Here is a 14719-nt window from a genome sequence, read left to right as displayed (position 1 = left end):
GTTCACGCACGTGCATCCCTGTCCACTCTCCTTGGCTGCCAGGTTGCATTGATGTTCCCCAAACCATTCTCGTTATCTTAACAATGCTGGCTATTTTCTGGACAGATCTTGTATGATATGCCAGGGGGTGACCAGTGCTTTGAAGAAAAATAAACCCAGCTAATTGGACAGTGAGTGATAAGGATATGAAGGGAAGGGCGGCAAGGGCCACCCCAAACGGTACATTTGGGGATTGAGTCAAGTGTGTGACAAGCCTGGGGATGGCTGGAGGAAAAGCAAGTTAGGCTGAGGGGACCAAAATGCAAAGGCCCCTGAGGAAGGTGCTGGAGAGAATCAAGGGAAAGGACTGTGGCAGGAGATGGGCTCAGACAGGCAGAACCAGACGATGCATGACCTTGTAGACAGTGGTCAGCAATTCTGTATTATTTGGACCAAGACAAGAAGTCACTGGAGGGCTTGGTGCAGAAGAGTGGCTCACTCTGACTTAGGTTTTGAAGGGATCTGACTGTTCTGTAAAGAAAGACCTGTCTGTTGGGCAAGGGTAGAAAAGCAGGGAGCCTGTCAGAGAACTATGGCAACAGTCAGGTGAGAGACGATGGTGGCTCCGACCAGGGTGGAGGGGGAGGACATGGCAAATAGTGGTCAGATTCCAGGCATATCCTGAAGGTGGAACCAACAGGTTTGCTGATGCTTTGGAAGCAGGGTATGAGACAAGGAAGTCAAGAAGGATTTCCGGGTTTTGGCCTTACGCAATGAAAGGATGAAGTTTCCATTTGCTGAGAAAGGGAAGACTGGGAAAAAGCTGATTTGAGAGGAAAATTAGGAGTTCCATTTTGGACATGTTAGGTTTGAGATGCCTTCTTAACATCCAAGCACAGATCCCCCTTGGTAAATTAAATGTTACTGTGATTGACCTCCTGACATCCAGGATCAAGGTTCACAAATTCAAATGTTTTCAGGGGCAAAGCAGTCAACATAAGTAAGTATTGAAACACAATGAGGACAGGTGAGGACTGTGGCTTATCGAAGAATAAATGCCCCAGCTATGCTGGAAGCCACTACTGTGCCCAGTGAGTGTTGCCATTAGGAATCTGGGCTCAGTGTTCCTGATCTTTCAATTTCTTAATAGAAGAATCTGGAGTTTTAACAACCAAATCTTAGAGGAAAAAAGAAGTTCCACCATATACTAAATTCTAGAAGTGCCCACTCAAATAAAAAATAAAAGTCTTACTTCAGCATTTATCAGTGTCCTTAATTTATTAATGCACATGGCAAAAGAGATTCTGTTCAGCATTTCTCTAACTTACTTGACGGTGGTACCCTCTTTTCATACAACATCTCAAGGGACAAGCATTCTTTGGCATGTACTTTGGGAAATGCTGACTCAAAGGGTAAGTCCTAGATGTCTCATCAACAGACTTTTTGTTCCCTCTGAAAGTTTTAAGGCATACATATTCATTGCGGCTTATGAGTCAGAATGGTCACACACATGGAGCCAGTTTTGTTAGATGTTCTAGCATCTCATGTCAGACTTGAATAAAATATAAATAGAGCAATTACTAAAGTCTTCTAAGTTGTTAAATACTAAGTGGCGTCTCGACCCTATCATTGTTGTGGAAACACTTAGTGAAATCACAGGGGCACTGAGTCACTTCAGTTCCCAACTCTTCTCCTCTCCCCTCTTTACCTATTGTGCTAGTAACTTTATGACAGGAAGGGCAGCCCATTGCTACTATGCACAGATGCTCTTTGTTTTACTTATCGGCGAGGAAGGAAGAAGAGAAGGACAAATAAATGTGGAATGGAAAATTTGTAACAAAAGGACAGACTAATATTGTTGCAGGTCTTAAAAAATATCCTGCAGGATATATTAGAACATTTGAGGTCAATGTCTCCAAACCTGAAGAATTAGAGAAATGCAGTCTGTGTAAAAAGAGCTCACAATATAGTTGAGGAGATCAATACAGAAAAAGACAGACAGTATAAAAATGTCAAATACTGTCAAAAGGGCTATAAAAGTTCAGAGAAGGGAGAGGGTGCCGTGGGTTTGAGTGACCAGAGACAGTGTTTCATGAGCCGGCCCTTGACGCATGGGGAGGCATCAGGTTGAGAGGAGGGTGGTGGGAATTCCATGTGGGAAAGACTACCAGAGATAAAGATAGGGAAGTGTTAGGAACCAAGAGCAGACAAGGCTGTTCAGGTTGGGAGGAAAATGGGATACGAGGCTAGACCAGAACATGCTGGACACTGGGTACTAAGTAAGGAACTCTGGCCTTAATCATGTAGGTAACAGAGAGTCTTTGAAGGATTCTACATGAATCCCCCCTATTCAGGAAAACTGAAATGATGAGGCCACAAGGGGGACGGTGAGGCTAGAGCACTCTGCAGGATCCTGGGTAGAGTGATGGGAGTGTGTGCGAGGGAGCTGATAGTGGGGAAGGAGGGAAATTATAATATTATGAAGAAGGAAATGATCAATAGAGCTTGGTAACTTATTGAACATGGGAGCAGCAGAGGAGAAAGGCAGGCGCTGACCCTGAGTCCCCGAGAGAATGGTTATTCTGATGGCACACTGATTTATACATATTGATTTACGGCACAGTGGTACCACTCAGGCAGTGTTACATCTAAGCAGAAATGCTCTATCAATGCATTAGTGATTTGGGACTAGAACTTGGGAAGGACAGGGAAATAACATGCAATAGGTACCACTGTATTTTCAGCTACGTGCTAGACAAATTCTCCACCTATATGATTTATTCAGGAAAGAAACAGGGCTGGATGTTGCAACTTGGCACCAGCTGCATAGATGTCAGTCAAATAAGAAGAACGGGTAAGAGTCAATGAAGACCAATTGATCATACTTTCTCTATGTCCCTTCGCTACGAAAATAGCTATAATGCAAAAATAGGTGCATATAAAAACACTGTACCATATCATATCATATCACATCACATCACAGATCACCCAAATTTCTGAGTTCCATAAGTTAATTCTAAAATTTAGGTACTGATTGAGATAGGGGAGGAAAAACAAAACTGTAATTGCTCTTTTCCATTCTTCTCTCCCTTGAGGGAGATGGACAGACAGAGAACAGGAGTCAGGAAGGAATCAGAGGGGAAAATATTCAGGAGAGTTTCCACTTGCTGAGATAAACAGGAATGAAAGTAAATGCTCTCTTTAAAGAAAAATAAGCATTTGAACAGTGTCTCTTACTTTTTGAGAATTCATTATCAATTTATAAACAAGCTACTTCCATTCCCAGCATAAAGCTTTCCATTCACAAGCCAGCGAGGAGTCACACGTTCCACCTGCACACTCCTGCCAGCAGACCCGGGTCTCGGCTTTTCCCTGTTGTTTTGCAGGCTGGTCCTGGAGCTCAGCTGCAACAGGCAGAGCAACAACACACGACAGATGTTTCTATAGCAGTCATCAGTCTTTTCCATTTGCCACAGTTCTCCAGGGTGAGCTGGCTCAATCCCTTCCCTCCTCCCGGCAGCCAGGTAGCCAGGCTGCTAAAAATATGTCTCAGTTTCAATGCCCAGGGCAAGGGAAACATGGAGATGCCATAATAAGAAAGAACAGAGGGGCAGGTGAAGGGTAGCCTAAATTTGCAAGCTTAGAAAGCTTCTGAGCATGCAGTTGTTATTTAATATAAAAGTATTTTCACTGCTGGCACTCTTAAATATAATCACTTTGTGTAATTACAGATTTAGTTAATGGCATAACTGCCTCTAATTAACAGAATATAAATGTTCTCTTTGAACTCAATAACAAAGGATACCAGTGTCAATAATTCCCCAAGACCCTGGAGTAGGAATACCTGCCTTAGAACCTGTGGAAGACACACATATAAGGAATCCCTGATTCATACAGATTCCCCTGGAATTTCCTGCTAGAATTGGGAGAGGGAGTGCTGGGGTATTTGAGGCTGAGGGTACCCTAAAGAGCACTCCCAGCAGTGTGGTCCCATGATCTGGAAGAATGAATTCACCTCTGGAACCGGCTGTCTCAAGATCCATGTCTATCTGATGGAATACTGAATAACTGATGCTAGCACTTCTAGAAACGAGGCAACATGCTTGGAACACAGAGGGGGTAGCGGGTGGAAGGCAGTGAAGGAGACCCTGCAAGAATGCTGACTCACTGAAAGTGGCCACAACAGAAAATTTTTATAAAAAGTTAACAACGCCTACTTATTGTGAATTTTCAGTTACACAGCTAAAAATACTATCACAAGACGACATGAAAATGAAAAATAGTTACACTCAGACCTGTGCTGACTAAAGCAAACCAACTGTTTTGACAACAAAGAGCGTTCACCTGGCCGGGCACGGTGGCTCACGCCTGTAATCCTAGCACTCTGGGAGGCCAAAGCGGGCGGATTGCTCGAGGTCAGGAGTTCGAAACCAGCCTGAGCAAGAGCGAGACCCCGTCTCTACTATAAATAGAAAGAAATTAATTGGCCAACTAATATATATAGAAAATATTAGCCGGGCATGGTGGCGCATGCCTGTAGCCCCAGCTACTTGGGAGGCTGAGACAGGATTGGATTGCTTGAGCCCAAGAGTTTGAGGTTGCTGTGAGCTAGGTTGACGCCACGGCACTCACTCTAGCCTGGGCAACAAAGCGAGACTCTGTCTCAAAAAAAAAGCAACAAAGAGCGTTCACGTGATTAATCCCCACACAACCGGGCTGAACAGCCACTAAAATAGTAATGAAGTAACTCTGTAAACAAAAATAACTTACAGAATTGTCTCAAATGAGACAATGAACGTTCTCTACCATAATTAAGCAACAACGATTTACTTTCTCTGTTGCCTTTAAACATCATTTGAATTCTCACTGCTCTAAATTCCCTGATACTACCATTTTAGGCGTAACCTAATTCCAGAATCTATTACCAGATTCCATGCAACACCAGAGATTAGTGCTTGGCAGACCAGTGAGAGACTTATCGAAAGAAGTTTTTTTGCAGGTTTGTAGATCCCTTTCCATCTCCACAAAGAGAGAGATAGCAGAACACTCGGGCTCCTGATGCTGGGTCCCCCTCCAGGAGCAGATAGTGAGGAGAGCACGGCAGGGCTTCCCCTAGCCACCCCTGTCCCTTTGCTTCTGCCTGCTGAACAAGGCCCTAAGCAACAGAGAAGCAAGAGTGGGAGCTACATGGCAGTGTCCGCTGTATCTACAGAAAATAATGAATTTTCCTGTGGAATAAAAGACTGCAACAAAATTTGAGAATTAATAGTCCCATCATATCCTAATGGTACTGTATGGGAATAAAATAACAAAACACACTTAATACTTGCTTCTTACCTGCCTACTGTCCCTTTGGGAGGATGTTGAAGAGGAGGCACTTCTATGGGTTGGAGTGGCTGTTTTATGAGCAGGGGATATGCCCTTCTCGTCTGAACTCATCGCTGCAGTTAGAGCCTAGCGATGTGCACTTAAGACCATCCCAATCTTCTCTCAAATTCACGGAGAAGCAGATGACTTTTCAGCTTCATTCCATTTCGTGAGTCAGGTTTCGCTAGAAAATAGCAGGCAAATATCAAGGGTGTCCAAACCACCTAAAAGCAAAACAAACAAGCCTCATGTGAGTAATTAAAAATCAAATTAAAATTATCATATTTAGGAAAAAAATATTAAAATTTGTGTGAGAGGAAGAACTCTGACATATTAGAAAATATCTCTTCCTCTAGATTTTCAGGTGGAGGATGAAAGTGTTAAAATGTAAAAGAGGACTGTCAACAAGGAAGAAACCATGTGCTAAAGCCATATTCTTCCCAGACATTTTCTTTGTTTTAAAGCAGATTACAAAGCTATATTCTGGACCCTAATGCCACAGTACATCAGCTGCTTCTCTAGAAATTTTAGTTTCCTCTACCAATGGATTCTAATAAGAGCTCAGTCCATATTTGTCTTCGGTTCAGCCATATCATATATATGATGATTAAATAGAATATAGAACAGTCAGGTACAAAAGGGTTAACACATCATGTGCATCATGTGATCCAGCATTTGTGAAGGATCAAGGAATACACATATCCACAGATATTTGTACCTCAAAACAATAGCATGCCTACATGTGACTCAACCAACAGGCTCACGGGCACCTACAGATTGACAAGCCTATCTCAGAGCAGGGGTAACTGGAGTTGCTTCAATTATTCACAACCAGCAGTCATTTCATTTATTTATTTACTTATTTATTTACTTTTTTTTTTAGAGACAGGGTGTCACCCCATTGCCCAGGCTGGAGTGCAGTGGTATCATCATAGCTCCCTGCAACCTCAAATTCCTGGGCTCAAGTAATCCTCCTGCCTCAGCCTCTTGAGTAGCTGGGTCTACAGGCACATGCCACCATACCCAGCTAATTTTTATTTTTATTTTTTGTAGAGATGAGGTCTTGCTATGTTGCCTAGGCTATTCTTGAATTCCTGGCCTCAAGTGATCCTCCTGCTTCAGCCTCCCAAATTGCTAGGATTATACCCTGAGACACCGTACCCAGCCCACTTCATTTTTTTACTTGGACTTATGTAAGGAAGGTTTGTATTTTTAATACAAAAAGCTTGTGTCAGAGAGAAACATTGTAAATTAGCCATGTCCCCAACAAAGACATGCTAAAAAATGTTAAAAAGGTAAGCACCATGATATAGATTAAAAGCTACCAAAAAGGTAGACCACTATAGTGAACTCTATCCTCTTCTAAGAAGGCCAAGTTCCAGCCTCCATCTTAGTGGCAATATTCCTTAAAGGAAGCACAGAACACTTGTGTAGGTCTGCTAGCATAGGCGGGGAAAGAAATGTGCTGGTAAGGAACAGAGATCAATCTTTAGGCCAAAAAATAAATAAATAAATAAACAAGTAAGACCTGAACTTCAGTCTAGAGGAGAAGACAATAAGTCAAATAATCAACAACGACAACAAAAAGAATATTCATGGACTTTATGAAGACACATGGGAGGTGAACTGATGGGTCTGGAAGTGAGAGCTGAGACCTGAAGGATGAAGACTGTCCAGATGAAGACTAGGAAATGACTGTCCAGCATGGCATGATCAAGGAATTAGTGGTGGTCAATATGACTAGAGCACAGAGAAATGGTGACATGATGGCTCAAAAAGGCAAAGGCCAGTCCCTGCAGGGCTTTGCAGGTTATGTTGGTTGCTGTTATGTGATTCTGAATGTATTCCCCAAAATTCATGTGTTGGAAACTCAACTCCAGTGCAAACAGTGTTGGGGAGGTGAGCCTAATGGGAGGTGTTAGGTCATGAGGGCGCCACCCTCATGGATGCACTAATGCCGCCATATAAAGAGCTTGTGTGAGTGGGTTCTCTATCTTCTGTTCTGCCATTTGAAAACATGGTGTTTCTCTGTGCCAGAGGATGTAGCATTCAAGGCACGTTGTTTTGCAAGAGGATTGGCCTGTCTCTGTTGACCAATCTCGGCTGCAGAGACCCTAACCTGCTAGCACCTTGATCTTGGACTTCGCAGCCTTCAGGACTGAGACAAAGAAATTTGTGTTCTTCATAAATTACTCAGCGTGGGGTAGTCTGTTATAGCAGCACCCATGGACTAAGACACTGACAGTTTGATTTTTTTCTGTAAGCATGAGAAGCCATCAAGGAGTGTGGTATCCAGATCTGTGGTACTGAAGGGTGACTTTGGCAGCCATGAGACAACTTGAAGTGGGGAAGTAAAGTTGAGGGGAGCCTAATAGGACTCAGAAGAGGATGGACTGGAGTGGTGGCAGGGAATCCAACAGCCAGTCCTGTGGACTGAGACTGGACATGGCAGAGAGGCAGGGTCGAAGAGGTCAAAGGAAATCTAGGATTGAGAGGAAGGTCATAACTGTGGTTTCAGGCACATTGAGTTTGAGATGTCACTGAGTCATTCAAATGGAGACAAACACTTGGAAATGTAGGCCTGTGGCTCATAGAAATCTAGGCTGGAGATGTGAATATTTAATAGATTATGTCAATGATACAAATATATCAATCAGATCATGTATAGATCATGTAAATTCTGCATGTAATCAAATTTAATTCCAGTAAATTAAATTTTATACAGGACCATAGTTATATTTTAAAACTCTCTTACATAATGCCAATGGATTATGTGGCCCTGAATGTGTTAATCAGGATTTTAATGGTCATGGTGACAGAGAACATTTGAAAGAAAAATCCCAATAATTAAAGGGGGAAGTTTTATAAACTGAGAAAACTGGACATTTTGTGAACAGAACACATAATCCATTCTTAAGATTTCAACTTCACTGTCACCATAGGAAAAATAAAAGCTACTTACACACTAAACTGGAGATACTCTCTTGAAACAAAACTAGCCTTTGGACAAACAGAAATGTAAAGAGCTATAGAGCAATTTCCTTGGCTAGAGATGAAGTTTCATTTAGTATGGGCAAAAGGTAGTAATAAGCTTATACTTGCTAGATGATCATTTCATCTTTTTGTTGATTGAAGGCATTCTAGTAAGTATAAATAAAGCTTGTGAAGCTAGGCTCTGGTGCCAGCAAAAACACTGCTCAGATACTTGATTTGAAGCACTTTCCTTTCTGGTCCAAGATATTTTAAAAGTAGATGATGACACCTCAGCCAAAAGTATGGTGGTTTTGTGATGAGTTCAAGTGCCCCCGAGGGATGAGATTAAAACAACCCAACTCATTAAATGGTTATCCATTTGGAAGTAAATTCAATCCAAGCTACATTTCTTGGACTTTTTCTTTTTTTAACTGCACTTTCCTCATTAACACCAATGTTAACAACCTGATTTTGTTTTAATTTAATGACATTTTCAGGCTGACTTGTTCATGATAAAAGGGCAACATTTCAGTCGAATTACAACATGAATATGTGGAATAATGTCAAAATGAAGAAAAGGTAAGAGAATTTAATTCATTCCAAGAATACTGAGGTTATTGTTGCTTCCATTAAATTTTGGTCTTTTTTTTTTTTAATAAAAAGTGTTTCAAGTACGTCATAAAGCTAAATGAGATGTCCTTTGACGATCATTCCAACCAATTATCAATCAAGTGTTTGATCACCTGCTCTATTTCAAAATGTGTTATAAAAGTAAGTCTAAACACTGTTAGAAGGTTGCACTTACTTATTCTTTATTCCTATACCGTAGGAATTGCTGTGACATTAAAAAAAAAAAACTTATTTCATGTCTATTGAAGCACATTTTCAGAAATTGCCTAAATAATATTTTAAACCAAAGAAAGACCATAGATTCTAAAGTCAACACCAACATAATTACTATACTCAATAAGAAAAGTATTGTGGCTGAAAATAACAGCAATGTGAGAGCCGAACATCTAATTTTTCTGTCTCATTCTTCCTTCACATCAGTGGGAACACTGCAAGTATTGCTAAGTGCTGTAACATTTGCATTTATACTGAATGACATAAAATTCAGATTTATAACCCAGGGACCTAATTAAGCAAAAGGTGGTAAGGAAGATTTCTAGAACTTGCTGTTCATAGGCATCATAAATTATATGTGTCCAGAAAAACACTTGAAACTGGGGACAACTTAGCCTGATCCACAGGCTAAGCACAAAATCTCAGGGGCTTACAAGAAAGGTTTGTTTCTTGCTCATTTACATATCCCTTATGGCAGCTGCAGACCTACTGTGAGTCCTCTTCTTTTCAGGCTTAACGAACAACCCTTATGAAAGGTAGACGAAGAGCCATGGCAGACCCAGAGATGGTTCTTAGAGTTTTTCCTTGCGGGTGGCACATGTCACCTCCACTCACATTTTACTGGCCAAAGCAAGTCACGTGGCCCAGCTGAGGTCAGTGTTGCATGAAACCATAGTCTTCTCAGTGGGAGAGGCAGTGGGTATTTGGGTGCAATAACATAATTTACTATATAAGCTAAAGGAAAAGCTTAAAAGTACAGGTGAAAATACTTCAACTGACTAGTTTCATCACTAAGAGACAATTCATTAATATTTTTTGTTTAATTTGAACCAAAGTAGGAGAATAATATTTTTACTATCTGCAATATGATTGTCTTTGTGAACAAAGAAACTTCAACAACACCACTCTTAACAGATTAGGTCACTACATATATATATTATACCACAATACATGTAATCATTCATTTTTCTATTGGAACATTTAGGTTGTGTTCAGTATATTTTGAAACAATGAGACTTAGAAGAGTTTACAAATAGTTATACATTCACTTTTGATCTTATAAAAGTGGCCCTGTTTGTTCCTTTCAGTGCTTTTCTGCTTTATTTGATATCATCTGCTCTCTTTTTGTTTGCAAGCAATTAATGAAATTCTGTGCATCCTTACCATTTAGACTTTCATAGCATTGTTTTTTTAAATTTCAGATTTCATTTGGGATTTATTTGGAAGATTTCTCAAAATACATCATGTACTCATTCCTCAAACCACCTTCGCAATTAGACTGACCTTATTCCAAAGCAGCAACAGTCAGATCATAAGATCATCACATGCGAGTGAGAATGAGAATGAGGCAGACCACAGAAGACCCAGGACACGTGAGCGCGCGCGCGCAAGCACACACACACACACACACACACACGCACACACACACACACACCTTTCTTATATTGTTCTTAGACATTACAAGAACCTTTTCCACAAATAGAGAGTTAAATAGGAAAACAGTAACTTTTCCATTATCATTTGCTGCTGCCACCCCCTAGAGGTGCCAGTATGGGCCCATTAATGTCCTGTGACAAGCAGAGGTGAAATTCTTTCTTTTCAGCACATAATGGGGGTACAAATGTTTAGCTTACATATATTGCCCTTGTTGGCCCCCAAGTCAGAGCTTCAAGCATGCCCATCCCCTGGACGGTGTGTATCGCACTCATTATATATGTATATACCCATCTCCTCCAAGTACTCACCATCAAATTGGTTTTAACTGATCAACACCTAAGTGCACATATAGGAATAACATTCATAGCATTTTATAATATGTGTCCCTCTAGTAATGATCAGGTTGGGTTGTTTAAAAAAATCTAACTATAGTGAAGTTTTTCCAATTTCCATTTAATGTTATTAATAGTTGACTTTACCCCTTCCCATATGATTTTATACTTTCCATTTTTTGGTTTTTCTTTGTTTCCTTTAATGCTTGATGGCTTCTCCTTTATAATCTGCCTTTTGCAGCATACTGATTTTTTAAATAGCCTTTTATATGCCAGTAATTTGAAAGATATAATTACCCTTTTAAAGTTCTATTTCCGTTTCCCTTTAAATTTCCCTAAATCATGCTGGAACCAACAGTCTATAAGTAACAGAGTTAAAAGTAAAATGGTATCTTTTGAGTCTTCCTCTGTAACATAAAGACCTTCATCACCACTACTACCAAAAAAAATCTCAAAATTTTTCTTTTCTCAGTTTTCTTCTCTATCCTTGTGACTTGATCTGGATTCTTAGAGAATTATACTTGGGATTCTAGAGCAATAGGGAGGAGCCGCTGCTGTTTTTTCTGGCTGAGGTGAACAAGAGACTCAAAGTGTGAAGACAGATGGTAAGAAAAACCTTCTCCTTTTATGCAAGTAAAGCTAAGGTGTGTCAGAATCAAAACTTGGCCAGGTTTTCCTCAATTTGAGATACAGCTTTCATAAAATTAAGGTATAATCCTCTATAGTTTTGACATTATATTCTGTTTTTAAGTTAGTTGTCTGGGTTGTTGGCAGTTTGTCTTTTTCAATGTTTTCCTTGACTATTTACAGAGAATTTGAAGGAACCACATTAGAATATCCTAGACACAAGCCACCCCAGGCAGAACAGTCCAACTAATTGATCTTATCAATGCAAATGTCATCCTTGTACCGTGGGGTGGAATAAATTAGTTTTCTATCAAGCTCATCACCAGAGCACTGAATATCTTTTGTCATTATATATTATAATCATTAAGTTGTCATTATATATTAATATTTTTTCCTTAAAGGTAAGGGATAGGGAATCTTAATTTTTTTAAACCCACAGGTGAGAAAAAGAAAATCAAGGACTAATTACAAGAATATAAGCCAGGAGACTTCTAGGAACGATGGCAGTGTAAGATCTGGTAAATATTTTCCTAGAAAATGACTAAAAGGGAGGGACTAAAAGGGTAAAAACAAACAAAAATATCAGTATATACACTAGGGAACAGTTGCTACCACACACCACAAAATTTACAAAGTGTCTGTCAGAACTACTTCATTCAAGACCACACCATAACATTAAAAGCAACACACAACTTCCCTTCTCAAGATAGTGAACTAGTGTTATAGGAAGGAAGTCTGGCAAACTCTACCAGTATCCTCCTGAACTGGTGAGACAGAGGCGAGAGGCACAAGGAAACAGCTTGCCACAGATCAACAGCTCTCAAAGGCCACTTAGGTACAGCAAATACACAGCTCAGTCTTACCCTTGCTGTCTTCCTCCACTTTGGATTCCCACAAGCATCATGAACATGTCCCAACACATTCCCAAAATGCAAAGTCTCCCCCTCCCAAAGCTGAACTCTGCTCCAGTGCTTTATAAAACTAAGGTTTAATTTATCCCTTTATCTAGTTAGTGGCCTAAGGAGAGTGGGGAGGAAGTAGATAGAGTCCTGGTCAGTCACGATCAGGGCATTTGTGTCACAGATCTAGAAAAAGTAATCCTACATTTCATATGGAACCAAAAATGAGCCTGAATAGCTAAAGCAAGCCTAAGCAAAAAGTACAAATCTGGAAGTATCACATTACCTGACTTCAAATTATAGTATAAGGTGATAATAATGAAAACAGCATGGTATTGGTATAAAGGTAGACACGTAGGCCAATGGAATGGAATAGAGAACCCAGAAATAAACCATATAGCTACAACCAAATGATTTTCAAAAAGTAGAGAAAAACATACACAGGGGAAAGGATGACCTATTCAATCCTGGGGGATTGATGACCTATTCAACGCTGGGAAAACTGGATAGCCACATGCAGAAGAATGAAACAGGATCCCTACCTCTCACCATACACAAAAATTAACTCAAGATGGATTAAAGACTTAAATGTAAGACCTGAAACCATAAAATTTCTAGAAGAAAATGTAGAAAAGCTTTTCTTTGCACTGGCCTAGGGTAACAATTTATGACTAAGACCCAAAAGCAAATACAGCAGCAACAAAAATAAATAAATGAGACTTAAACTAAAAAGTTTCTACAGAGCAATGAAAATAATCAACAGACAACCTACAGAATGAGAGAAAATATTTGCACACTATACATCTGATAAAGGGCTAATATTCAGAATCTACAAAGAACTCAAACAAATCAACAAGAAAACAACAAATAATCCCATCAAAAAGTGGAAAAGATATATAAACAAATTTTTTTTCAAAAGAAGATATACAAATGGCTAACAAACACATGAAAAAATGCTCAACATCACATATTACCAAGGAAATGCAATCCATAACCACAATGAGATACCACCTCACCTCTGTTAGAATGGCCTTCATTAAAAAGTCAAAGAACAATCAATGTTGGCATGGTTGTGCTCAAAAGGGAATGCTTATACGCTGTTGGTGGGAATGTATACTAATACAACTACTATGGAAAACAGTATAAAGAGTCCTCAAAGAACTAAAAATAAACCTACCAATCAATTCAGAAATCCCACTACTGGGTATCCATCAGAAGGAAGAGATGTCATTTTATAAAAAAGACACCTGCACCCAAATGTTTATCACAGTATAATTCACAGTTGCAAAAATATGGAATCAACATAAGTACCTGTCAACTGATGACTAGATAAAGAAAATGTGGTATATACACACCATGGAGTACTACTCAGCCATAAAAAGGAATGAAACAATGTCTTTTCCAGCAACTTGGATGGAACTAGATACTATTATCCTAAGTGAAGTATGGAATGGAAAAACAAATACATGTTCTTACTTATAAGTGGGAACTACATGAGAGATACATATCATCATAAGGTGGTGTAATGGACATTGAAGACTAAGAAGGGGGAGGGTGAGAGGAGAGTGAGAGATAAAAATCTACCTATCAGGTACAATGCACACTATTCTGGTGATGAGTACACTGAAAATGACTTCAGCATGACACAATACATCCATGTAACACAAAATGCTTGTACCCCCTAAATATTTTTGGAAAAAAATCAGTAAGAATATTATTCAGCACAAAAAAGAAATGGGTTATTCAAGTCATGAAAAGACATGGAATCTGAGGTGGGAAGATTGCTTGAGGTCAGGAGTTTGAGACCAGCCTGAGCAAGAGCAAGACCCCGTCTCTACTAAAAATAGAATAAATTAGTCAGGCAACTAAAAATAGAAAAATTCAGCCAGGTGTGGTGGCACATGCCTGTAGTCCCAGCTACCCGGGAGGCTGAGGCAGGAGGATTGCTTGAGCCCAGAGGTTTGAGGTTGCTGTGAGCTAGGCTGATGCCACAGCACTCTAGCCTGGGGGATAGAGTGAGACTCTGTCTCAAAAAAAAAAAAAAAAAAAACATGGAAGATACTTTTCTGAAAGTTAGATGCAATTTCTGTCTCTTTCTCTCACACACATATCTAACTGAATACAGATATACTGAACAAATGCAAGAGAAATCTGGAACACACACACAAAAACCACACAAAAACCAGTGGTGTCATTATAGCTCACCACAACCTCAAACTCCAGGGCTCAAGAAATCTTCTTGAGTAGCTGAGACTATAGGTG

The 14719-nt window shown here is 39.9% G+C and overlaps 1 protein-coding gene across 10 annotated transcripts in view; it reads right to left on the bottom strand.

The window, feature by feature from the left end:
• OSBPL6 (oxysterol binding protein like 6) overlaps positions 1–14719 on the bottom strand; it is a 197280-nt gene that overhangs the window by 73474 nt on the left and 109087 nt on the right. For all 10 annotated transcript variants that reach the window (XM_012785862.2, XM_012785863.2, XM_012785868.2 and 7 more), the window contains exon 3: positions 5317–5570. In XM_012785862.2, coding sequence (XP_012641316.1) covers positions 5317–5418 — 102 coding nt within the window. In that variant the 5' untranslated portion in view covers positions 5419–5570. The remainder of the gene's footprint in view (positions 1–5316; positions 5571–14719) is intronic.

This window comes from Microcebus murinus, chromosome 8, assembly GCF_040939455.1.
Source record: "Microcebus murinus isolate Inina chromosome 8, M.murinus_Inina_mat1.0, whole genome shotgun sequence".
NCBI lineage: Eukaryota > Metazoa > Chordata > Mammalia > Primates > Cheirogaleidae > Microcebus > Microcebus murinus.
Note: the sequence above shows the minus strand (reverse complement) of the source record. Positions and strands in the feature narration are given on the sequence as shown.